Source organism: Micromys minutus, assembly GCF_963924665.1.
Source record: "Micromys minutus genome assembly, chromosome: 16".
Classification (NCBI taxonomy): Eukaryota; Metazoa; Chordata; class Mammalia; order Rodentia; family Muridae; genus Micromys; species Micromys minutus.
In genome coordinates, this window is record NC_137985.1 from 37,959,710 (window position 1) to 37,985,332 (window position 25,623).

General features: G+C 41.2%; 1 protein-coding gene across 1 annotated transcript; it reads right to left on the minus strand.

Moving 5' to 3' along the window:
* Positions 1-3,479: 3,479 nt before the first annotated feature.
* Positions 3,480-24,925, minus strand: ARCN1 (archain 1). Its single transcript, XM_080929961.1, has 10 exons — positions 24,790-24,925; positions 16,851-17,114; positions 14,677-14,856; positions 14,356-14,561; positions 13,102-13,266; positions 11,905-12,070; positions 11,031-11,178; positions 10,545-10,653; positions 6,353-6,557; positions 3,480-5,406 (listed from the first exon to the last, which is right to left on the minus strand). The coding sequence occupies exons 1-10, from the start codon at positions 24,790-24,792 to the stop codon at positions 5,317-5,319; spliced, it is 1,536 nt and encodes a 511-aa protein (XP_080786087.1). The 5' UTR covers positions 24,793-24,925; the 3' UTR covers positions 3,480-5,316.
* Between the last annotated feature and the right edge of the window lie 698 nt (positions 24,926-25,623).

Here is a 25,623-nt window from a genome sequence, read left to right on the forward strand (position 1 = left end):
TTCAAGTTCCTAGCTCTTTGAGTTAGTTTTCTTGCTGGGGTTGTCTTGATACATCTATATTTGAGTCACTTCTATTCCTGTAAGTAACCTATCACCCATAAGTAACTACAATAAAAATTAAAGTAACCCCAGTAAAACTTATTAGTTTACTAAGTTGGATTTTGGTGGTGTGGTGTAGAAAGAGGCACTATTAGGAGATGTGACCTTGTTGGAGTAGGTGTGGCCTTGTTGAAAATGTGTCATTGTGGGGGTGGGCTTAGAGACCCTCCTCCTAGCAGCTTGGAAGTCAGTTTTGTCTTGACTGCCTTTGGATCAAGATGTATAATTCTTGGCTCCTTCTCCAGTACTGTCTGCCTGGATGCTGGAGTGCTTTCTGCCATCGTGATAATGGACCGAACCTCTGAACCTGTGAGCCAGCCCCAGTTAAATGTCCCTTATAAGAGTTGCTTAGTCATGGTGTCTCTTCACAGTGACAAAAACCCTAAGACAGGTGGTATCTTTACTTTGGTCTGTTGTGGGTTCCCTTTATGGAGTAAGTAGACCGGTGTGTTGTGTCTTCTTAGGAAAAGTGTCATACATACACCTCTGTGACGCCTTTGGGTCCTAAATACTACCATTGGTGTAGATGTGGTGTAGGTATGATGTAGGTGTGGTGCAGGTGTGGTGCAGGTATGGTATAGATATGGTGTGGGTGTGGTGTGGGTATGGTATAGATGTGGTTTAAGTGTGGTATAAGTGTGGTGCAGGTATGGTATAGATATGGTGTGGGTGTGGTGTGGGTATGGTATAGATGTGGTTTAAGTGTGGTATAAGTGTGGTGTAGGTATGGTATAGATGTGTTGTGGGTGTGGTGTGGGTATGGTATAGATGTGGTTTAAGTGTGGTATAAGTGTGGTGTAGGTATGGTATAGATGTGGTGTGGGTGTGGTGTAGGTGTGGTATAGATGTGGTGGCATCAGTGATACCAGGTACCATCTCACTCCATCCAATTTGGTGGAAAGAATATTCAAACTTCACCTTAACAGAGATAAAGCCACTATTTTGTCAGAAAATTTGCACAATCCACACCTGCATGCAAATCTAATGTAATCGAGTGGTGTGGGAAATCTGGCCAGGACTAAGGACCAGTCTTGTCTGCCTCTGTGGCTCAGGCCCTGCCTATGGGCAGAACAAGCTGTGAGGACGGAGAGCACAGCAAGTGTAGAGTGAACATGATCCCCAGCACTGGAGGTACACTTATTGGGAAAATAAAATCAGTCTGTTTCTCTTGATGCCTTGGACTTGCAGGGCCACTCTTTCAGATAGTTCCTGTTCTGATTTGTTAATAAACCTGATCAAACAGGGTTTATTAATCCAGGTGTTTCCCAGAACTAGATTAGGATGGTTAGGAGCTAGATGTTTTCAACTATTTGACATGTAACACAACTTGTCATTAGAACTCAAGAATCATGTAAGTGAATTAAAAGGGTATACGTGGGGGCTGTAGAGTTGGCTTAGTGGTTAAGACCACTGGCCAATCTTCTGGAGGACCTGGGTTTGATTCCCAGTACCCACACGTGGTTCACAGTGGTCTCCAACTCTAGTCTCAAGGAAAACAGTGCCCTCCTCTGGCCTTTACTGGTACCAGGACTCAAGTGGTGCACATATACACATGTAGACAAAACACTCATACACATTAAATAATTTTTAAAATTAAATAAGTGTAAGACAATAAAATTATTGTTTTTGTTTGTTTTAAGACAGGTTTCTCTGTACAGCCCTGGACGCCCTGGAACCTCTCTGCAGATCTGGCTAGCCTTGAATCCAGAGACCCACTTGATTCTCTGCCTCTGGGATTAGAGGCATAAGCCATCAAACATGGGGGCAATAAAAATTATTTTAAAACCAAACCAAAGCAAACCAACCACTACCACCACCACCACCAAAACCCAAATGAAGCTGGAAAGATGTCTTTAGTAAACTGCCTTGGAGGGCCAGAATTTAGTTCATCTACACCAAATGACTTATCACCCCTATGACCCAATGCCAGGGAGGCCAAAGCCTCTGCCAGCATCTGTGTTCATGTCAGGCAGTCAGACACAAACACATTAAAAATACTAAAAATTAATCCAGCAAGACAAAAAAATGATTATTTTGAGTACGTTTATGGTTTTGTAAGTCACACTGCTATCTTCAGTCATATAATCACACGGCCATGCCCAATGAGTAGTAAAGACCTTTCCTTTTTGGCAGGGAACAAGATGATTAGTCCATGCTTCTAAAACTGCAAGGCGACTGTTCGTGAGGAGGAAAAGCCTAGTTGGGCAGAGTGGCCTCTATTTTATAAAGGCCTGCTTTGTGTCAGTCACAAACTCTCTGGTACAAAATGAGGCAGTGTTGTGAGAGACTTGTTCTACCATTGGATAACAGCAACGTACAGCCACCAGCAATTTGTGGATTTTCTACCCAGTGTGTTGAAAAAGCAGAGCTGCAAGTATGTCTATAAAAGGGTACAAAAGGAGGCTTTGTAGTAAGGCATCACTCCTAAGAATTTGCTTCTAAGAAGCCTACAAAGTTAAGAAACATACTCCTCACTCTTTCCTGGTTTTTAAAGATACTGTCTCTATGTTATCTTGGGCCGGCCTGGAACTCACAGAAATCTGTCTCTGCCTCCCAAATGCTGGATTAAAGGTGTGCACGGTGGGTGTGCTTGGTGCCCCTAGAAGCCAGAAGAGGGCAGATCCCCTGGAACTAGAATTATAGTTCTGAGCCACAACATGGGTGCTGGAAACCAAACCCTTATATTCTCTGTAAGAGCATCAAGTGCTCTTAACCACTGAGCCATTACTCTAGCCACTAGATAGAAGAGTTTTGTTGTTTTTCAGGATGGAATTCCTGTGTAGCCCTGGCAGTCACTCTAGACCAGACTAGCTTTGAACTGCCTACCTCTGCCTCCTGAGTGCTGTGATTAAAGGCAGGTACCACTACTGCATAGCCACCATAACCCAGGTTTTACAAGGGTGCTGGGATCAGGTTCTTATGTTGCATGGAAAATACTTAGCGAACTGAGCTATCTCTGCAGTCCCCATTCCCTTTTAATTTCCATTACCTTTTGCTTAGGTAGGGTTGAGTTGTATTTGGAACTAATTATGTGGACCAGGCTGGCCTCAAACTCATGGACATGCACCTGCCTCTGACTCCCAAGTTCTGCTGAAACCAAAGGCAAGTACTACCATGTTTGACAAGGAACCGTTAGATGGAAAAAAGCAAGTTTCTAAAGCATCCCCCATAAGTTTCTGGTTCATTTACTGTCTGACAAGAGGAAGACTCCAGACCTGGCAAAAGCTCTAAGACACCTTAATCCTACTAAAAACCATGCTGTTGGATTGAGTGTATGTACTCAAATACACACAACAGAGGCATAATACCTGGAAAATAGAGACAAAGCAACGAATACACTTGGATTATTTTCTTTTAAAAAAACATACCATTAATCTTTAATTCTAGATCCTATTACAGTATCATGAATCACCAAGCAGACCTCAAAGTTAGAATCCAGTAAACATCTCATTTTATAATACTCTTTTATTTGATTAAAGAATTTGCCTTCGTTGTGTACATTGGAATGTTATATTCCCTATGTATTTTACAGGGTTACAAAATGTCTCTCGTTTTAAATATTACCCCAAAAGTAATTTCAGAAAAAAAGTCTTTGTGAAATTAAACTTGACTTTAAAAATCATAGGGACAAACAACTCTGAAATACAACTGGATTAATAAGATTTCTTGTCTATTTTACTACATGACAGACTTCTTATCCCAGTCCCCTTCCTCAGAAAACCTCACGTGAAAACCAAGCTAGAGAGATAAGGACTCTTCCCTGATGTAGTTTAGGGGAAAGGGAAAGGCTAGAGATTTCTTTGGCAAGCCGTCCCAGCCACAGCCTTTTGTGAGACTGCTGTTTCATGGACAGTCTGCTCTTGCCAGGGAGGCCTAGGTGTCCAGTGAGTCTGCTCTGCAGCCACCCGAGAAAGTAAAGGTCATCTACTGTCTGCTTCCCATTGCTATTGCCTGCAGCCCTTGTAGCAACCCATCATCCACCCTGCCCAGTGCAATGCTTGGTGGGACTGGCCAATTCAGCCTCCATTGAAAAGGTAATGGATCAAAATGAGCAGAGAAACTCCTACAATTATTCCATGATGACACCAAAAAGGCAGAGAAAAAAAAAAGGTTTTCAGAAGCAAGGACAGAGGCAAGTGGAAAATGTCGGTTAGATGGGGTATATTTGAGTAACCCCTCATTACATACTAATATACTCTAATCACCTGCCTCTCAAATGCTATCACTCAAATAAATGTTAACGATGGGGCCTCTCCAGTGATTTAGGGCTAATGAGAAATGGCACAGACTCACTAGACTCATTTCTGCTGGAAAGAAGACTGAGGAAGGGTAGAGTATCTGGGAAGGGGAGGTGGACAAAAGGAATCTAAGTGGACTGACACCTGGAGTGACAATGCTTCAACTCAATTGTCCCACAGCTGTAGAGAACTGTAAGTTTGGGTAGCATTAGCAGCCGACATGATTACACATGGAAATGGATGTAGCCATTTTACTAGGCATCATGAAAAGGTGTGTACATATAAAAGCTGCTTCTCAGCTAGCTACCTTTAATATTGATAGGAATGGGATTCACAGTACTGCCTGCAATTGGAAGGGCAGGACTTATAAGGGAACAACTTCATAAAGAGATGGATGAATATGGGAAAGAAAATAAGACAACCTTGTACTTCAACTTTTAGAATCCACATCCCTTAAGCAGTTCACTGGTACTGTCTCATGTCAAGAATGGGTTGGATATCCTTGTTCTCAGAGTGCTGAACAGAAGACCTACAGATGACCCCAGTGCGTGACTAAGTATACTGAAAGAAAACAGAAAGCAAAGGGGTGTAAAAGACTCAAGTCTATAGAGAAACTTTTTAAAACAAAGTATGAAATATACCTATATTTAGGGCTTAAAATAAAGGGAGACTTAGGTGAAAACAGAAGAGCTATTTACTGGGGCATTCCCAGAGTTGGAGTCCTGCAGGTCAGTAAAATCCGCCAAAGAAATCAGCAGCCTTTCCCTTTATGTCAGTGTCATTTCTTTGTCAAAAATGTCTGTGACACCGCAACACTGGGCATGAGTTGAGGGTCCTTGCGCGCAGAGAACGTGCACTGTATCAGAAAAAAGAGGGGGAGGGTATCTCCAATGGCTTGTAAATTTGGAAAAACTCCTCAGCCACTTTTGGCTTCTTTATTAATCTGGAATCCTTCCTTTTCAGCTTTTTCTTCTTTGTATTACAGGATCTCGTATTTGTCCACTAAGAAAGTGGTCTCTGTGGAAAACCTGACAGGGCTGTTTCCATCTACCTGGGTCACTTTGGTAACCTAAAAAAAACAAAGAGAGGGGAGGGGGAAAGGAAAAAGAATGGTGAGTCTCTGATATGTTAACTACATTTTCATTGCAGATTTATCACATTCTCTAAAAGCAGCACTAAAAGTGCCTTGGAGATACCAAAAAGTACTCAGAGCTCACACTTGTTACTTGTGGCATCATCTCATCCATCCTCTAGAGAAAATGACTGCTACCATAAGACAGCAGCTACCACAGTAAAAGCCAGAATGAGCAGCAAGGCTCAGCCTGCTGTATAAAATCAAGGAAAGCCAGACATTCTATAAAGATGATCAATTAACATTCTGATCCTAAATCAGCATGCTACCTCTCCTGCATTACTCATTAAATCCAGCTCAGTCTCTTGTGTCCAAAGCCAGACTATGTTGCAAGATCTTCTTTTCCAACATTTCATTTTATATGTATGGGTGTTTTACGTTCATTTTTGTGCACCATCTTGTGTCTGGTGATAGCAGAAGCCCAAAGTAGGCATTGGATCAACTGGGAGTGAAGTCACAGACACAGGAATCACATGAGTTGTCATGTAAGTACTTGGATCCACTGGAACAAATTCAGGATGGTTATGAACAACTATGTTGGTGCCCCAGTACTTTACAAGAACAGTAAGTGCTCTTTATCTGCTGAACTGTCTGGTCCCTACAAACAGGAGGTTTAAACAAACAAACAAACAAACAAAAACAAAAGGCTGTCAGAAGGCAGACCTCTAAGAATAGGAGGAACACCTTGTCTACAAGTGTAGGCCAGTCGGGGCTACATAAGCAGAGTGTTATAAAAAGGGAAAAGAGGAGAAGTACATTGAGCCAGACTGGAGTCTGCAGAAGACTTCATTCAGCTTTGACTGCTGCCTCATCAAGAAACTGTGCTACCTATCAGACACTTGTCCTGCCTTTCCTATACCTGCCTTCTGTTACAACAGAGTACCTGTATGTTGCAGTAATTCTTTTTGGAGATGAAAGAAACTTGAACAGGGAAGAAGTCATTGGGCTGCCCAGGAATGCTGAACTCCAGGCTGCCACTCTTATTTTTGGCATCAATCACTGGTAGGCACCACTCCAAGGTATTTCTCCGACTGTCATGTCGATATTCCCCATCGATCTCACCAATCACAGGCGCGCCAACACCCGATCTGTTATGAGAAACATCCAGTCAGAGTAGATGTCTAGAGCTCAGAGAACTTCAATAAGGAAAACCAACCTTAAATTTGATTACATATTTCAAAATTCTGCCTCAAATTTTCTAAAAATTATGCTGTTTGATAACTTCAAGAATCAAAGTCCTGTCACCTTGGCTGAGGACATCACTTAAATACCTTTGTAGAGAAAGACAAACAGAACACGCATTTAAGACATGGCTGTGGGGACTGACTAGACCTAAAAGCTAGTGGGGAACTAAGTGCAGATGCCTATAAAAATATTTTCATTGTCAAAATCACCAATGGTTTGCTGGCCTGTTAAGGACATTTAAAAACATCTATATTTATTGGTGTTTTGACTGTATATGTCAGTATGAGGGTTGTATCCCTTGAAACAGGAGTTAAACAATTGTGAGCTGCCATGTGGATGCTGAGAATTGACCCAGTCCTCTGGCAGAGCAGCCAGTGCTCTTAACCAATAAGCCATCTCTCCAGTCCCGTTAGGGACTTTTTAACCAAGAAACCCTTTAATAAATAGCAGTGAGAAATAAAGTACTTTGGTAGTGTGTGTATGTGTGTGTGTGGGGGGGGGGTCTGTACATACCAATATTATACACTTAATGAAGGTAAGCTCAGATTTTTGAGATTTGTTTCCAAAAAGAGTTCATAATGTTGCAAACCTTATTGAAGCCAATGCTAGTACGCTGATCTGATTATAATAAAGTCGATTTATTTGGGAAATAAAAACTGAAAGGATTGCTGCAAGGTGTGGGCAAAATAGACTGGAAACAGAGATGCATGGTTGTCTATGGTCACAGAACAATCAGGGCTAGTTAGGATGTACTTTGTACTCCCACAAACGGCTGACAGGCAGTGTCACCTACTCCCACAGATTCTAAATTTACTCCTTCAGTTCACCAGTGACACTCAATGCTTACATTAGGGGCAGGGTAAATGAAGAAAACAAAGACTACTTTAAGGGTGGCAAAAGACTTTAACTCTTTCCGGTCAATTTTACAGTGCTTGTCCCTTCTCTGTACCCAGTTCTGACTGACTTCTAATCTGCTATAGACACGGGTAAAATGTTTTTCAAAGATCTCTTCAGGCCACTGCAAAGTTAAACGAAGACACAGGAAACTACCACAGCCATAATTATAGAGTAGACAGAGAGACCTAAAAATTGTGGCATTCCAAAAATAGCCTAGTAAAATAAATCTCTACAAACAAAGTCCACCCGTCAGCAGTGCCCAAGTCCTACCACTGTTCAAGGAAGCTATTTATTGTTCTGAAGGAACAACTGACTTGTGAGGAAAGTCCCCCTATTATTTTATTTTTTTCAAATTAGGGTCTTTTTTATAACATAGGCTTGAAATCAGAACTCTCCTGCCTCTGCCTCTCAAGGGCTAGAACTATAGCTATGCTGGTTAATCCTATTAATGGGAATATTGGCATGGTGGTTTGAATAAAAAATGGCCCCTATAAACCCATAGGGAGTGGCACTATTATGAGATGTGGCCTTGTTGGAGGAAATGTATCACTGGGGGGATGGGCTTTGAGGTTTCTGGAGCTCAAGCCAGGCCAAGTGGCTCACTGTTCCTGCTGCCTGAGGATCTGAATGTAAAACTCTTAGCTACCTCTCCAGCACTATGTCTGCTTGCTTGCCACCATACTTCCTGCCATGACAATAATGTACTAAACCTCTGAACCTGTAAGCCAGCCCCACTTAACTGTTTTCCTTTATAGATGTCTAGAGAGATGGCTCGGCAGTTAAGAGCACTGTCTGCTCTTCCAGAGGTCCCGAGTTCAATTCCCAGCACCCACATGGTGGCTCACAGCCATCTGTAATGAGATTTTGTGCTCTCCTCTAGCCTGCAGGCACACATGCAGACAGAATGATGTATACATAATAAATAAATATTTTTTTTTAAAAAGCTTTTTTTTAAAAGCTGCCATGATCATGGTATCTCTTCAGAGTAATAAGACAATTGGTAATACAGCATATTTTAAAATGTAGAAATAAGGCCAAGTGGTGGTGGAGCCACTTTAATCCCAACATTTAGGAGGTAGAGGCAAGGGGGGAAGGGGGAGGGGGGAGGGAGTAAGAAAGAAAAGAAAAACCCAGAAATAAGCATGACTAAATTAGACTTGGCCAAGATAAATCCCTGAGTAATCAACAAAAACAAAACTAGAGATTAAATATTATTTTGTTGCAATAAAAATTGAGGCATATAACAATATGAAAACTCTGTGACTCACAATTAAACCCTGTATTGCCTATGGCAGGACCGGAAGGTGAGGGTAAAAGCTGAGATGACAGTGCACACTCTACTGGAGATATACATGGTATTTCCATTGGACCTTAAGAATATGCCAGTGAAGTACTCAAGACATCACTGAACAAAAATTTAAGGTGCATGTGAGTGTGACAGGGTCTTACTCCACAGCCTACGTTGACCTGGAACTCAAACTCAGAGGATCCTTCTGCTTTGGTCGCCCAAGTGCTGGGATTAGTGTGTAAGCCACCACACCCAGCTTGACATACGTGTTTATCTTGCCTGTGCTGACAGTTTTCCAGGTGTATACATGTCAAAACTTACTGCACTGTATGCTTCATTTTAATCATAACTTAAAGCTTCCAGAAAACTTAATGAAACCAATGTAGGCATACTGTATCCAAAACACATTCCCACCTTCAGTGAAAGAATGGGAAATGCAGGCTGGCAGACTAAACTTCTCTGAAATGTGCAAATGAAGTTTAGCTGGAAATGGGTTCATCCTCCAGGCCTTGGGAAGGTCATACACCACAAAGTTAAGTAGAGTCTAACTCAAGAAAACAGCTTTAGTACTACAATTAATTTGTCTTGGTTTCAAAGTAAATTCCACCCCTTCTAAATTGTACAGCTCACTTCAACATGGCATTGAAGCCTTTAACCACCACACTAAGAGACAGAGGAAGGAATTTCAGAATTCAGATGTGAGACTGTGTCTCAAAAAAAAAAAAAAAAAAAAAAAAAAAAAAAATTCATCCTAACCAAACCAAACAAACAAATGAAAATATACAGCTCCATGAATGCTATGAGGTTTACCAACTCAAGTCATAGGACATTTTCAACACCTGGCACCTTTCCCATAAGTACTTTACTCTCTACCCTTTTCTAGAAAGCCGTATATGTCTGCCTTCCTATACACTCATCATGATCCTCACCCCAGCTCCTTTCTCCCTCAAAACAGGGTGACACATAGCACAGCATCAAAGCTCTGATTGATTCTCTTGTTTCTACCTTCCAAGTGCTAGAATTACAGGCCTGTGCCACCATACGAGGCTTCACAACTGGTTTTTAATTTATTTTTTAACCAACTAATTGCTTTTGTTTTTTGAAACTGGTTTGTGTAGCCCTGGAACTTGCTCTGTTGACCAGGCTGCCCTTGAACCCAAGAGATCCTCTGCCTCCAGAGTGATGCACAACTGGTATTTATGAAGAAGCGTATCAGTTATGTCTAGTGCTTCAGACCTGTTCATCCTAGCTACTCTTGAGATTAAGAAAGGGCAGTCTGGGGCTGGAGAGATGGCTCAGCGTTTAAGAACTGAATGCTCTTCCAGAGGTTCTGAATTCCACATGGTGGCTCATAACCATCTGTAATGAGATCTGATGCCCTCTTCTGGTGTCTCTGAAGACATCTATAGTGTACTCATATAAATAAAATGATCTTAAAAAACAAAAAAAGGAAGGGCAGTCTGGGTCACTTTGTGAAACTGTCTGAAAACAGGTAAGAAGAAGACTGTGAATACAGCTCAGTGATAGAGCTCTTGCTGTTTAAGTCTCTAGGTTTAATTAGTATTACTACAAGAGGAAGAAAATAAGCAAACATTTCAGAATGAATATTCGGTGAGGTACTACTTCCAAAATTCATCTCCAAACCCCAGAAACCAGCTCTACAAATCAACACAAGGATAAAGATTATTAAGAGAATTTCACTTACGGGAGTGGGATGGTGATGACCACATCATTGAGCTCTAAGTTATCTTCCTGTAGTTCATATTCTATGTTGACATCACAGCCGTTTCCACTTTCAGAAGGCCAACAATTAACTGAGAAGAAAAACAAGGCCATCACACTTAGAAAAAGAACAGAACTGTTCCTTAACCTTTGGGCTAAGATCAAAAATATGGAAGAATAAAAAATGTTAAAATGGCAAATGCAACTAACTGACCAACAACTGCAGATATATGGTATCCTATGTAAACTATACACTGGTGGCTCAAAATGTCTGTAATTTCAGCTCCAGGGGATTGATGACTTCTGGGCTTCACAGGTGGCATAATTCACTCAAAGATATATTCACATAAATCATTTGAAAAATTAAAACGATTAATTCAAATATACAAAATATAGCATCAGTTCCACTTTGCCAAAAAGACCTTGCTATGGCAATGAAGAGAAGAAAATACCACTCACGGATACCCACTTGTCAAAGGAATAAAAGATTCCTCTGTTGTTTGTAGTCTCCACTTCAGCACCCCTACATCACTGTTAACTGGAAATGACTTCTCTGGGTTTTTCAAGCCAATGAGAGATTCTGCAGTAAAAAGTTTTTTGTCCACATTTGGATGGGTCTGGAATGAGAAGAGAAGGAAGCCTGAAGTTCAGAGTAACAAGTGAAGGTGCCAGCAAGATGGCTCAGTAGGTAAAGGCTCTTGCTTTGAAGCAATAACCTGAGCTCAGAGAAGAGAAGCAACACTTGAAAGTTATCCTCTGCCCTCTATTCATATGGCACAGCACATGCATGCCCATAGAAATATATATATAAGCACACAACACAGACATATACAGAATAAATAAATGCACTAAAAATAAAAAATAAAGAAGAAGCTGAAAATGTAACTCAGTTGGCAGAGAACTTGCCTAGCATATATAGGGCTCTGGATTCAACTGCCAACAGTCCTAGCACTCTGAGGTTAGAGGTAGGAGTATCAAACAATTATAAGTTCAAGATCATACTATGTTAATGAGTCTGAAGCCTTGTCTCTACTGCATATAAAAAAAAAAAAAAAAAAAAAAAAGAGGAGGAAGGATAACAGGAAATAAACCCTCCTGGGTTTACATGGTGAATAGGATTCCTAATAAATTATAATTAAAAAAAAATTTTTTTTTTGGAAAGATTTGCCTTCTATAAAGACTTAAGATTTTAGACCATATTTTTTTAAAAAAAGGGCAGCCAGGGCTATAGCTGAGCCTCGCTTGAGCAAGAGCCTGTATTCAATTTCAAAGTACTGCAAAAATCAAATAGAAAATCCAGAATAGACTATGCTAGTACTCACTATGCAGAAGCTTCTACATACCTGTAGCTGCACCCCTTTCTTATCGTCATTTTCTACATGAAGACGAATCCGGCCAAATTTGTCATCTGAGATCCTAAGCATGATCATGCCATGCAACTCCATATTCTGTAACCCTCCATCTCGCCCGCAGGTTAGTGTGATCTTTTCTTCAATCTTCATATGCACACTATAGAACAAAAGTCCATCAGTATGTCAGGAAAGTAGTAACCAGGCTGGAGGTGGAGTTAAGTTGGTAATGTTTGTCTAGCATCATGAAGCACTGAGTGATCCCTGGCTCCACATAAAAACAGGTATGATGGTACTACTCTGAAATGTGTATTTGGGAGAAGAATCAAGAGTTCAGGCCATCTCTGACTCATAGTGACCTGAAGGTCAATCTGAACAAGAGACTCTGTCCTTAAAAAGTAAGAGAAGGGCTAGAAAGACGGGTATACTGGCTGGCTTTGGGTCAACTTGACACAAGCTGGAGTTATCACAGAGAAAGCAGCCTCAGTTGAAGAAATACCTCCATGAGATCCAGCTGTAAGGCATTTTCTCAATTAGTGATCAAGTGGGGAGGGCCCAGCCCATTGTGGGTGGAGCCATCCCTGGCCCAGCCCATTGTGGGTGGTGCCATCCCTGGGCTGGTAGACCTTGGTTCTATAAGAAAGCAAGCTGAGCAACTTCCAGCCATGGGAAGCAACTCAGTAAGTAACATCCCTCCAAGGCCTCTGCATCAGCTCCTGCTTCCTGACCTGTTTGAGTTCCAGTCCTGACTTCCTCTGGTGATGAACAACAATATGGAAGTGTAAGCTGAATAAACCTCTTCCTCCCCAACTTGCTTCTTGGTCATGATAGTTTGTGCAGGAATAGAAACCCTGACTAAGACAACGGCTCAGCTGTTAGAACACATACTACTCATGCAGAAGACCCAAGCTTGGTTCCCAGCACATCAAATGGTGTAGCTTACAATCACCTTTATGTAACTCTAGCTGCAGCCAAAGCCCTCTTCTGGAGTCCTTATGTACCTGCACTAATGAGCACATAATACCACCCTTCCCAGACACAAATTTATACATAATTTTTTAAAAATTAAAAATGAATTTTAAAAAATAAAAAACCAGACCTCAATGCTATTTTGGAGTTTAATAGTGATTAGCCTCAATTAAAGCTTTAAAAACAATTGTATTGTTTGTTCTTGAAGAAGTCATTGCTTACCTTTCCATATTAATGGGTGGATTGTGCACTTTGGTTGCTTCCGAGGTACGTTTCCCCATATTAGAAGACATTATAGTTTCACCTTCAGATTTCAATTTGTCCACAAAGTTATCTACTTCCTTTCCTTTAGCTCCAAGTTTCAAAGCCTTGCTGGGGCCTGAAGGTCTAAGTGGAAGAATACAAAACGAGTAAATGTATGATAAAAATACAAAAAAACCCCACAAACATTAATAGTCTCCTATCAACAAAGCTTTCTCTGGAAGAATATGAATATCTTAGGAGGAAACCTATTGCCTAGTGTTGGTGAACAATTACAATACTGATAGTGTAATATGAACTTGCATAAATAGAGAGCTACTATTAATATATGTAAGTATAAAGTATACAAATATGAAAGCTTCAGTTTTATAGTCATAAATGGTCTGATGAAAACATAGCATCTTCCATTCAGATAAATGTGACTATGCACAAAAAACAAATTTTGCATCTACTTTCAGCAGCCAGAGATTCTTTGGAAACATTAAGGCTAGGGGACCATATTCTGGGGGGCTATCAAGATGGCTCAGAGTCAAGAACACTTGTTTTTGAAGAGGTCCCATGTTTGGTTCCCAGCACCAACATGGTGGCTCACAATCATCTCTAATTCCAGTTCTGAATATACTTTCCTGACCTTTAAGGGCACCAGGCACCCATGTGGTACACATACATACTTGCAAGCATACACATAAAAAAACAAAACACAAACAAACAAAAAAAACCCTGATTATCCTAAGAGCACCTGCAGCTTTTGAAGAGGACTTGGGTCTAGTTCCCAGTACCCATAAGGCTGTTGGCACCTGTGTGTTACTACAGGTCAAAGTGATCTGACACATTCCTCTGGCCTCTCAGACATCAGGCACAAATACGCTGAACATTATACACACAGGCAGGGCAGTTATGCCCATAAAATAATAAATATTTTTAAAAATTCATATTCCACAAACAATTAAATACTCTCCCACTTCAGTAATTAAGACAGCTGTCATAGGAAATGAAGAAATCATGTGTAATTTGTAGACTCTCTTATAAAAGGAAAAATAACAGATATCACCTTTATTCCTGTCTTTTATATATCCAAATCTAATATCACAGCTAACATCATCAAGTCCCTCATTATTTACAGCTAGCTTAGAAACCAAGTATCACTTTCATGAAGCACACACATACAGAGCCTTCTCTGCATCCTAGGTTGCTGGTATGTACACTAGACAATACCTGGCTGGTGCAGGTGCCACTTTTGGTTTATCCGTTTCGATGATAGTCTCTGTGATCATGGCTGCTGTGCTGCTTCCAGACACTGCAGAACTACCAAATCCCCCAAATCCGGGTGCTTTTTTCCCCTGTCTCTCTGCATCTCTTCGGGCCTGTTGTAGTTCCTTTGCTTTACGCCGCATCTCAGCCTTAGCTTCACGTTCTTGAGTCTATGGAAAGAGACATACTTGTTTGCTTTCCGTACAGTCCACATTAGCAAGTAAAACCAGAAAAATCAGATTAATGAAAGCTAACAGAGAGACACTCAAATTGGCAGTCACTTACCTCTCTGACTGCTCTGAATACTTTCTCCTCATGAGAGTCCATTTCTGTGAAGGTCCTGATCTGTGCCAGGTTAACATTCTCCCGGTATCCCAGGGCAACAATTTCATCAAAAGCAAAAATCAAATCAAAACAGTGCTCAGATATTTCATTTTCTTCTAAGGCTCGGCAATATTCAGGGATCTAATTATGGACAGTAACAGACAACAAAGATTAAGAATTTCATAGCAGCTACATTTCTAAGTCTTATCTTTTAAATACAAAATGAATTTTAGCACTTGGGAGGTGGAAGATCATAGTCATCTTTGGCTACATAGCAAGGTTAAGACTAGCCTGGGTTACGTGAAATCTCGTCTCAAAAGATCCCAGCTAATAAGACAATGAGGTTGGAGAGATGGCTCAGTGGCTAACAGTATAAACTTTTTTTCTAGAGGACTTGGGTTCAATTCCCACCACCTACATAGTAATACAGACAAACACAACAGGGTGAGTGGGGGTCCAAACAAATGTCAGAAACACAGACATACTAACTTAGTTAAGAACTGAGATATGAAAGAATGAGTCTGTATTCTCTTTTGGAATACTTATAGTCTAGGAAGGAACCCAGCAAGTGTCTGCTGAATGAATGAAGAGCTGGAGGGAGGGGACTGGGTATAGCTCAGTGACAGAATGCTTGCATAGAATGCATAAGGCACTGCAAAATAAAGAAAGAAAAAAAGCAAGCAGGCAGGCATTTAAAAAAATGAGTTTTGGTTCTCTGCTCCTCCCTGTTCCAGAGACAGCTGCATCTTCTCGTGCAGTGCCAGCCTCGTCCCTTAGACAAGATGGTGAAGGTCGGTGTGAACGAATTTGGTTGTATTGGGCACCTGATTACCAGGGCTGCCTTCTGCTCAGGAACTGGCAAAGTGAAAATTGTTGCCATCAACAACCCCTTCATTGACCTCAACTACATGGTCTATATGTTCCCTGTATGACTCTCTCTACCCATGGCAAATTTAATGGCACAGTCAAGGCTGAGAATGGGAAGTTTGTTATCAATGGGAAGCCCATCACCATCTTCCAGGAGCGAGATCCCACTAACATCAAATGGGGTGATGCTGGTGCTGAGTATGTTGTGGAGTCTACTGGCGTCTTCACCACTATGGAGAAGGCTGGGGCCCACTTGAAGGGTGGGGCCAAAAGGGTCATCATCTCCACCCCTTTGGCCAATGCCCCTGTGTTTGTGATGGGTGTGAACCATGAGAAATATGACAACTCCCTCAAGATTGTCAGCAATGCATCCTGTACCACCAACTGCTTAGCCCTCCTGGCTAAGGTCATCCATGACAACATGGCATCATGGAAGGGCTCATGACCACAGTTCATTCCATCACTGTCACTCAGATGACTCTGGATGGCCCCTCTGGAAAACTGTGGCATGATGGTTGTGGGGCAGCCTAAAACATCATCCCTGCATTCACTGGTGCTGCTAAGGCTTTGGGTAAGGTCATCCCAGAGATAAATAGGAAGCTCACTGGCATGGCCTTCCGTGTTTCTACCCCCAATGTATCTATTGTGGATCTGACATGCCGCCTAGAGAAGCCTGCCAAGAATGATGACATCAAGAAGGTGGTGAAGCAGGCAGCTGAGGGCCCACTAAAGGGCATCCTGGGCTACACTGAGGACCAGGTTGTCTTCTGTGATTTCAACAGCAACTCCCATTCTTCCACCTTTGATGCTGGAGCCGGCATTGTCTCAATGACAACTTTGAGAAGCTCATTTTCTGATACGACAACGAATATGGCTACAGCAACAGGGTGGTGGACCTCATGGCCTACATGGCCTCCAAGGAGTAAGAAACCCTGGACCACCTACCCCCCAGCAAGGACACAAGAGCAAGAGAGAGGCCCTCAGTTGCTGAGGAATCCCATCCCAACTTGTACCCCAACACTGAGCATCTCCCTCACAATTTCCATCCCAGACCCCCATAAGAGTAGGGGCCTAGGGAACCCTCCCCACTCTCTTGAATACCATCAATAAAGTTCTGTTCCCCCCTTCCCCAAAAATGAGTTGCATGGATAAGTTGTTGTGGATGTGTACAAGGGGTTCACAAACTGATATAAACTATTTTAGAGTCAAACCTACTTTTGATAAAAAACATAATACAACAGTGTAATCCAATATTACAGGTCTCTTACCACCCTTGAGAAGAGCCTTAAAGTCTCCAAATCTTCTAAGATATTGCTGTTTTTTGTAGTGATCAATACCATGTACAGTTTCTCCATAGGTTGGTAGACATATCTTACACTCTCTGTTTCAACAAAAGTATGTTGTTTTCCAGTGTTCATGAGTTTTGGGAAAGCTGCTAATAAGCCCTCAATCCGAGTTCGGGTCATTTCCACAAACTGTCGAGAAACAATAGCCTTTCCCGCTTTCGTGCAGACTGCTGCTGCCAACAGCACCTGCCAAGAACATACACAGAAGTATTCATTACTTATTTCTGACATTTGCTTTCTCAGCACCTCAGGAGAGCTTCCATACATTGTCTTTCAAACTATACTTCATTGTTTCTTTAATTAAAGCATGCAATTTATAAGACAAAGTTAAGGTAGAAGGAATGAAGCAAGTATCCATAATATATATGTATGTGTGTTAAAAAAATAACTTTTGCCTAGAACTACACAAGCATGCATGAAGTTATTTTTTTCCAAAGTGTATACTTAAATTATTATTTATATTGGTTTGTTGATTGTGAGATCCTGTGGGAGTGCCCATGTGTGTGGAAGTCAGAGGACAACTTGAGAGAGTCAGTTCTCTCCTTCTACTATGGGCTCCAGGAATTGAACTCAGGTCATCAGGTTTGAACCAGCTGAGCCATCTCAGCTACCTGTATATGCACATTATCGATTAGTCAATTATGACTCAGAACTAGGTTGCACTCTGTCACAACCATAAACAGATCAAGCATTTTTTCAAAAGGGGGTAGAGATTTCCATGTCAAAACAGAAGTCTGGGGCTGGAAAAATGGCTCAGTGGTTAAGAGCACTGCTTGCTCTTCCAGAGGTCTTGAGTTCAAATCCCAGCAACCACATGGTGGCTCACAACCATCCTTAGTGAGATCCGATGCCCTTTTCTGGTATGTCTGAAAACAGCTACAGTGTACCTAATATAAAATAAATAGATAAATCTAAAAAAAAAAAAAAAAAAAAACAAAAAAAAACAAAAAAAAAAAACAAAAAAAAAACAAAAAAAAAAAAAACAGAAGTCTGATGAGGAAGATACAAAGGTCTTTAAGAGCTCTACCCCAGTATGGTAGCACTAGACTAATTCTACCACTCAGGATGCTAAGGCAGGAGGAGTACTAGCTTAGGGTATAAACCTATCTCAGAAACAGGAAACAAAGTAGCAAATAGGAAGTCCCCAGCTTTTGCTTTTATAGTAGTTGATTAAGTCTGAGTTGATGTGCCCTTTGATCAGCTTTCCTATCCCACTCACTCTTCTAGACATGCAAATGAAGTGTGAAGTAGAAATCCTACAGGGCTGCTGTTTCAGGTAAGTTTTGACATTGAGCAATGATTATGACCCAACATGTCTTCCATTTATTGAACAAAACAAATGCAGAAGGAGGAAGATCTTCACGTACCAATGAGAATAGGAAGGCTAAACAGCGTGGAGTTTTTATTTGGTTTCTGGAGAAAGGGTTTCTCTGTGTAACCTTAGCTGTCCTAGAACTCGATTGATCACTCTAGGCCATGTAGGCCTCAAATTCAGCAGTCTTCCTACCTTCACCTCCCAAGTGTTAGGATTGCTGTTTAAACAGTGTTCAAACAGTCTCTTCAGTATAGAGACCCAAGCGTTCATAAGCACAAACAACAACAACAACAAAAGATTGACACATCTAGCTAGACTCACTGTTGGAATGTAATCTCTTAAACAAACTCTACTTGTTAAATGTCTCAATTTTATGGAAACCTGTCCATTACAGATGAAAAACAAGTCAGTCAATCTGAATAAATATCCTCACAGTGGCGACACTCCCCTCTCCCAGTACTGGAGACTGAACCCAGGGACTCTAGCATAATAGGCAAGATGTTATATATCCCCAGCATTTTGTCTTTTCATCTTATTTTATGTTATACAGGGTCTTCCTAAATGGCCTCGGCTGCCTTCAAACGTATGTTCTTTCTGCCTCTGCTTCCAAAGCAGCTGGATTACAGATGTGCACCTACTCAGTTTCAATGTTTTGTCATCAATACAGGAGGCCACAACATCCAAAGAGAATAATACGTGGTACCAGCACCTGAGAGGTAAAGGGAGGATTAGAAACTCAAGGTCATCCTAAAACTGGGCATTGGTAGTATACACCCGTAATCCCAGCACTTAGGAGGCAGAAGCTCTGTGAGTTTAAGGACAGCGTTATCTACAGAGTGAGTTCAGGACAGCCAGGGCTACACAGGAGAAAAGAGGAGGAAAGGAGATGGGAGAGGTTAGCTAGTTAGGGTATTGGGGAGAGAATCACTACCATACTTGTTCTTAAGCAGCAGAATTCAACTTAGCCAAGGGTGGTGGTGCACACTTTTAGTCCTAGCACTCAGGAGACAAAGACAGGTAGATAGATCTCTGTGAGTTCAAGGCTAGTCTGGTCTATATATCAGGTTCCAGGACAGCTGGGGCTATCTAGAGAGATTCTGTCTATAGCAAAATGAAACAATCCCACTGATCTTATAAGATAATTTTTTTAAAGGATTATTTATTTATTTATTTATTATATACACTGTAGCTGTCTTCAGACACACCAGAAGAGGGCATCAGATCTCATTACACATGGTTATGAGCCACAGTGTGTTTGCTGGGATTTGAACTCAGGATCTCTGGAAGAACAGTCAGTGCTCTTAACCACTGAGCCATCTCTCCAGCCCAATAAATAATTTATATTGTAAAGTGTTTCATCTATATCCAGCACAAATAAGTTCTCTCCACCAAACAGATTTGTAATTTTTTCTGATTGACTTTAAGTGAACATTGCATTTTTCTCATATGAAATCTCAAGTTCTACTTCCCAAATAAGAACCAAAGTTCAGAAAAGGCTAGATTTAAAGGAAATAACAGAATTCTCCTGCATCTCCAATTCTATCAACTCTATACTGAATTTACTTTATCCAGGGCTGTGTACACAGTGTATACTCCAGCCTTTGGTTTTGTTGTTCTGTTTTGTTCTTGTAGTTGAGATTGGCTTGTAACTTTCCATTTTCTTGCCTCTGTTTCCTGAAAGCTGAGATAGCCTATATGTGTCACAATGTTAGGGCTGCACGACTTACTGAAAGACTATTATCACACTAGATGCTCTCTAATTATAAAAAAACATAATTAAGCCTGGAGAGATGGCTCAATGGTTAAGAGCACTACCTACCTTTCCAGACCACCAGGGTTCCATTCCCAATATCCACAAGGTAGTTCACCTTCTCCCTGTAACCCTACTTCTAGGTTTCCAATAACCCTTTTCTGGTTTTTCCTTCTGGCCTTACAGGCATTAGCCATGCACATGATACAGACATGCATGCAGTCAAAACATCCATATGCATAACATAAATTTTAAAAATGACATTTTGCTTAGAAGCAGCCTAATTAGTAGATAAAAGACAAAAAATAAGATTGTAATATAAAGCATTACATACTTAGAAACCTGAGAGTGGACAGAGGATAAAAGACTACCTCTGATAAAAGAAATAACATTTGATTAATTCAGGGATTGAATACATAAAGATAAAGCAGCAGGGTATGGTAATGCCTGACTTTAACTCCAGCACTCAGGAGGAAGAGACTGGTGGATCACTTGTCAGTTTGAGGCCAGTCTGGTCTACACAGAGTTCAGAACAGCCAGGGTTATGTAGAGACCCTGTCCCAAAACAAACAACAACAAAAACCAGAATAAAAATAATATCTCAAGTAGAAAAACTCTGAGATTCTATTTTAGTCATTTCATTAATCATATATAAGCAAGATTCCTGAAACAGGATCAAAGTTCCCTATACTGAATGTAGATAAACCTAAAACACCTAGGACATAAGTCACAAGGTCCACATGCAGCCTCCAGTCACTAATAAAGCTTGAAAGATCATCTCTGAACAAGTTACATTTATCTGCAAAATTATAATTCTGGGTTTTTTTTCTTAAGATTTATTTTTATTTTATGTATGTGAATACACTGCAGCTGTCTTCAGACACACCAGAAGAGGGCATTGGATCCCTTTACAGATGATTGTGAGCCACCATGTGGTTGCTGGGAATTGAACTCAGGATCTCTGGAAGAACAGTCAGTGTTCTAAACCATCTAGCCATCTCTCCAGCCCTAATCTGCAAAATTAATACCCATCTTCTTAAATGCCTCAACATAGTAATGCTTTGCTTCATATTCACATTCAATGAAGTTTAGCAACTACTGAAATATTGAGTATATTAAAAGGTAAATTCTCCTACCACAATTTTCATTAGAGTCTCACTATGTAGCCCTGGCTGGCCTGAAACTTAGTATGTGGACCAGGTAAATTCATGGAGTTATAGGGATGCTACCATGCCTAACAACAGTTCATCAGTTAAGAGCACTTTCTGCTCTTGCAATAAACCTTGGTTTAATCCCTAACACTCACACAGAAATGCACATCCATGTGTAACTCCAGATGGCCTTTCTGCCCTCCTTCAGTTACCAGGCATGCATGTAATGCACACATATATATATTGGCAAAAGATTCATACACATAATGTAATAGTTTTTAGGAGTTAATTTTAAAAAATGAGCCAACTATGACTCCCAAAAGTTTTTTTGCCAGGTAGTAGTGCCTTTAATCCCAGCATTTGGGAGGCATAGGTAGGTATATCTCTCTGAGGCCAGTTCAAGGTCAGCCAGGTCTACAGAATGAGTTCGAGGACAGCAAGGTCTGTTATACAGAGACATCCTGTCTTTAAACAATTTTTTTTTTTAATTTTATATTCTTTGAAGAAAACAAAGGTTCAGATCCCAGCACCCCACCTGGCAGGCAGCTCACAACCATTTCTAACACCAGTTCAAAGTTACTCCAATACTTCTGGCTTCTGCAAGCACCAGGCATATATGTCATGGTACATATATACACATGCAGGCAAAACACTAATATACACAAAATAAAAAAAAATCTTTAAAAAAGGACTGAAAAGCTTGCCTTGCTCTACTAAAGAAACAAATGTTATTTTAAAAAAGGGGGGAGGGGAAGCAGGCTGGGAAAATGGCTAGCTCTAAATAAGCATGAGGACCTGGATATGAATACTATCACCTATATAAAAAGCCAGACACACAGCCATGGCTGCAAGTGCCTATAACCTCAGCATTGGAGGTTAAAGACAGGAAAATCCTGAGAGCTCACTGGCCAGCTAGCATAGCTCAAACAGCGAGCTTCTGGTTCAGTATAGCAGAGAGCAAAAGATGCCCAAACCTATACAGCTCACACCAACACCCCTGCACGCCACCCCCCGCCCCACAAAACCTGTAAGTTTCACTGTTCTGTAAATCTAGACTTTGTAAGTTTAAGCATTTGAAAAATTCTCAGGGCTAAGTAGGTAAAGGTATTTGCCATCATAGTAAGTCTATTTACTATCTTTTTAGTAAACAATGTTTTATAGATATGCAAATTTTAGAAATGGGTGGTATCATAGGACTAATTATCAGGTTTATTCAAACATAAGGTTAGTTAAAAAATGCTTGGCAAATGTTAAGAAAATTAAGTTTACAGAAAACTAAGAAAAAGAACAAATCAGAAGATGAATTTCACCTAGCATTGCCAAGTCTGTCAGGAAGCCTAGACAAGATGAGGGTGAGTTGTAGGCCAGTCTGGACTATATAAAGAACTTCTGGTTAAAGAAAAGGAGGTGCTATTTTCTTTTGAATATTTTGCATTGATAATTCAGTAGAACCAAAGAAAAGTTATCTCTTAAAACAATGTTTATAGACCTGTAACTTATTCTGAAATATATGTTTAAAAAGATTAAAAAGGAATAGATGAATTATTAGGCATGTGATAAATAATTATAGTGAAATGTTAAGAGAAACTAGTTGGTAATTATGGGACTGTTCCTTATAGGGTTCTTTGAAATTTTCTAAATGTTGGAATATCTTGTATTAAAATGCTGAGGAAAAACTACTATAAATTTTAATGCAACTTTAAGATGAAAAATTTACCCCACTTGATATAACTATGGTACAGTGATGTTTCTGTAATTAAGTAGGGCCGAAAAACATACAGAAGTAATACCAAGCAAGTCTTTGACTGGACAGAGTAGAATATACTGAGATAGAACTGTTCTCTATAACACAGGAGTGTGAGTATCTGGATCATGCTAAGTGTCTAATTCAGAAATAAAGGACATGGTTATATTACTGTATTTACATCAAACGGACAATCAAAAATATATGTATGCACACATGTGTATGTATACACACATTACCAAAGAACACCTAGAGCTTTACTGTTTCTTAATTATCTTTCATTTTGTTTTGAGACAGGGTTTCTCTATGTAGCCCTGGCTGTCCTGGAATTCAATCTGTAGACCAAGGTGGCCTTGAACTCAAATATCTGCCTGCCTCGGTCTCCCTAGTGCTGGGATTAAAGACATGTACCACCATGATGTCTGGTGTATTCCTCAATTATCAACGAATTTAAAATATTAAAAGTTCCAAGAACATTTTAACAAATAATATTTTGGTAAAGATTATCTGGACTTTTGTTTTCATAAGGTTCTAATGTTAATATTAAAATTACACACTCTTAAACTATGAACACTCTCTAAAATGGAAGGCAGAGGTTAGGCTGGTCAATATAGTGAGTTCCAGGACAGCCAGGTCAGAACAGTGAGAAACCTTTACTCTAAAACTAAAAGATGGGGGCTGGAGAGATGGCTCAGCAGTTAAGAGCACTTCCTGTTCTTGCATAGACCTAGAATCCCTGCACCACCAGGAGGTGGACAAGTGTCCTTAACTCCAGTTCTAGGAGATCCAATATCATCTTCAGGTAGGCAAAACACTTCATATAAACAAAACAAAAACATCTTAAAATATGAAAGAAAACCCATACAAACATAACAACAAACCAACCTGTGGAATTGGGACTCAAGAGTCAGTATATGAGGTTTTTGGAAACTTTTTGTCTAATACCAAAATTTGAGAGGCAAATCTACTTGAGGTAATCTATACACCTAAAGGCTGGAAAAGAAACTTTCAATGGTTTAAAGACCAAACATGAATCTCTCCTCTAATCAAGTTCTTATCAAAAAGAGTTGTTAGTAGAACTTAATAGGGCAAGTACCAAAGAGTCATGTTACTTAGGTATGCTTTCAAAGCACATAAAAAAAATCCTCAAAAGATAAATTAGTAGATTGATTGAAAACGGAGAATCTCTTTTTTTTTTCCCACGAATATTCAGATTTCGGTTAATAAAGGAGGAACCTTTCTCCCATCCGCACCGACAATAATTTCTCCTATCTTGGTAACAGATGAGTACATAACGAATCCCCAAGAATAGCCCACCTCTTACTCCACACAACACCTGTGATTACAATATGCCACACTCATGTCACTCCACCTAAACAGTAGGCTCCTTAAAGACAAAACCCTGTGTTGTCACTCCGTTTCTCTATGTTCTAGATACACTCTGCACCAGCCTCGCTGCCAAAGACACACGTACGCGCTATTTTACTACAGGGTAGCTACGGGGACACCGGGATCCTAGAAATGGGCGTCTGAAGTTACTATTTCCGTGCTGCCTCTACTTCCCCCTTTCAATTAAGAAAAAGAAAGAAGAGCTTTGAGATGACGTGGTGACAGGAGGACAAGAAGCGGCGGACAGGCCCACTCTTGCGGACCCGGAGCTTGCAGGGAACCAGCAGGGCATGAGGGCAGAAGGCCTACGCGACAACCACCACCCCGGGTGGGTCTGAGTGGCGGGCGGACGTGGCGGCGCTGCCGGCGGAGGCCGGGTGGGCGCGGCAGCTCGCTCCGGTACTCCCGGAGGCCGCGCCAATCTCGGGCCGACAGCGGGGCTCCGGGTGCGGCTACTGCGGTCCGGGCCCAGCCGGCGAGGACATGGCGAGAGAACCCGGCTCGGCGCTTACCATGGTGAGGCCGCAGGTGGGGCGCGCCGCGCTCTGGCTCTGCAGGGGCTCGGGCTGCCGCCCAGAGAAGCGGAGCTCTGGCCGCTCCGGACCTGCTGCCCCTGACAGGAGCCTCCACCGCTTCGCCTCTTGCCAAGATGGCGGCCCCAAGCCACGTCTCCAACCGGAAACGGCGCGGGTCAAAGGGCGGGGGGCGGGGCCGACGGGCAGCTTCTGGGTGCCAGTAAACTCAGTCCTCCGTTAGCCCTGGGTTTGCAGGGAGATTGGGTGGTATTGTGGCACATAGTCACTTTGTTCTCTCTTTCCCTTCACCTGCGTTTATTTGGTGCTTCTTAAAGTTCATAAAACCACTCAGTGGAATATATAAAATAATCTATGAGCATGAGGAACGAGTATCCAAAATACGTAACCTCTAGAACTCCGTAATAAAGCCGACACGGTCCCCCCCTCACCTGTAATCCCAGGTAAGTAGGAGGCTGTGGAGGAAGATAAAAAATTGTCCAGCTCAGCACACACCAGCACTCGGGAGCCAGAGGCAAGCCGATTTCTGTAAATTCGAAGCCAGCCTGATCTACAGAGCTAGTCCGGGAGAGCCAAAGCTACTCAGAGAATCCCTGTCTTGAAAAACAAAGCAATAATAGTAAAAAATAAAATAAAATAAAAGAGGAATAAAATACTGACATATACTATAACATAGATTAACCTTGAAAACAGGTGGGAAAAAGCCAGATGCAAAGGCCACTATTTGTGTGCGATGTCCAAACCATAGATATCAGTGATAATAGAAAGCATGTAAGTAGTGCCTGAGAAGCTTATGTTCGGAGTGTGAGTGTT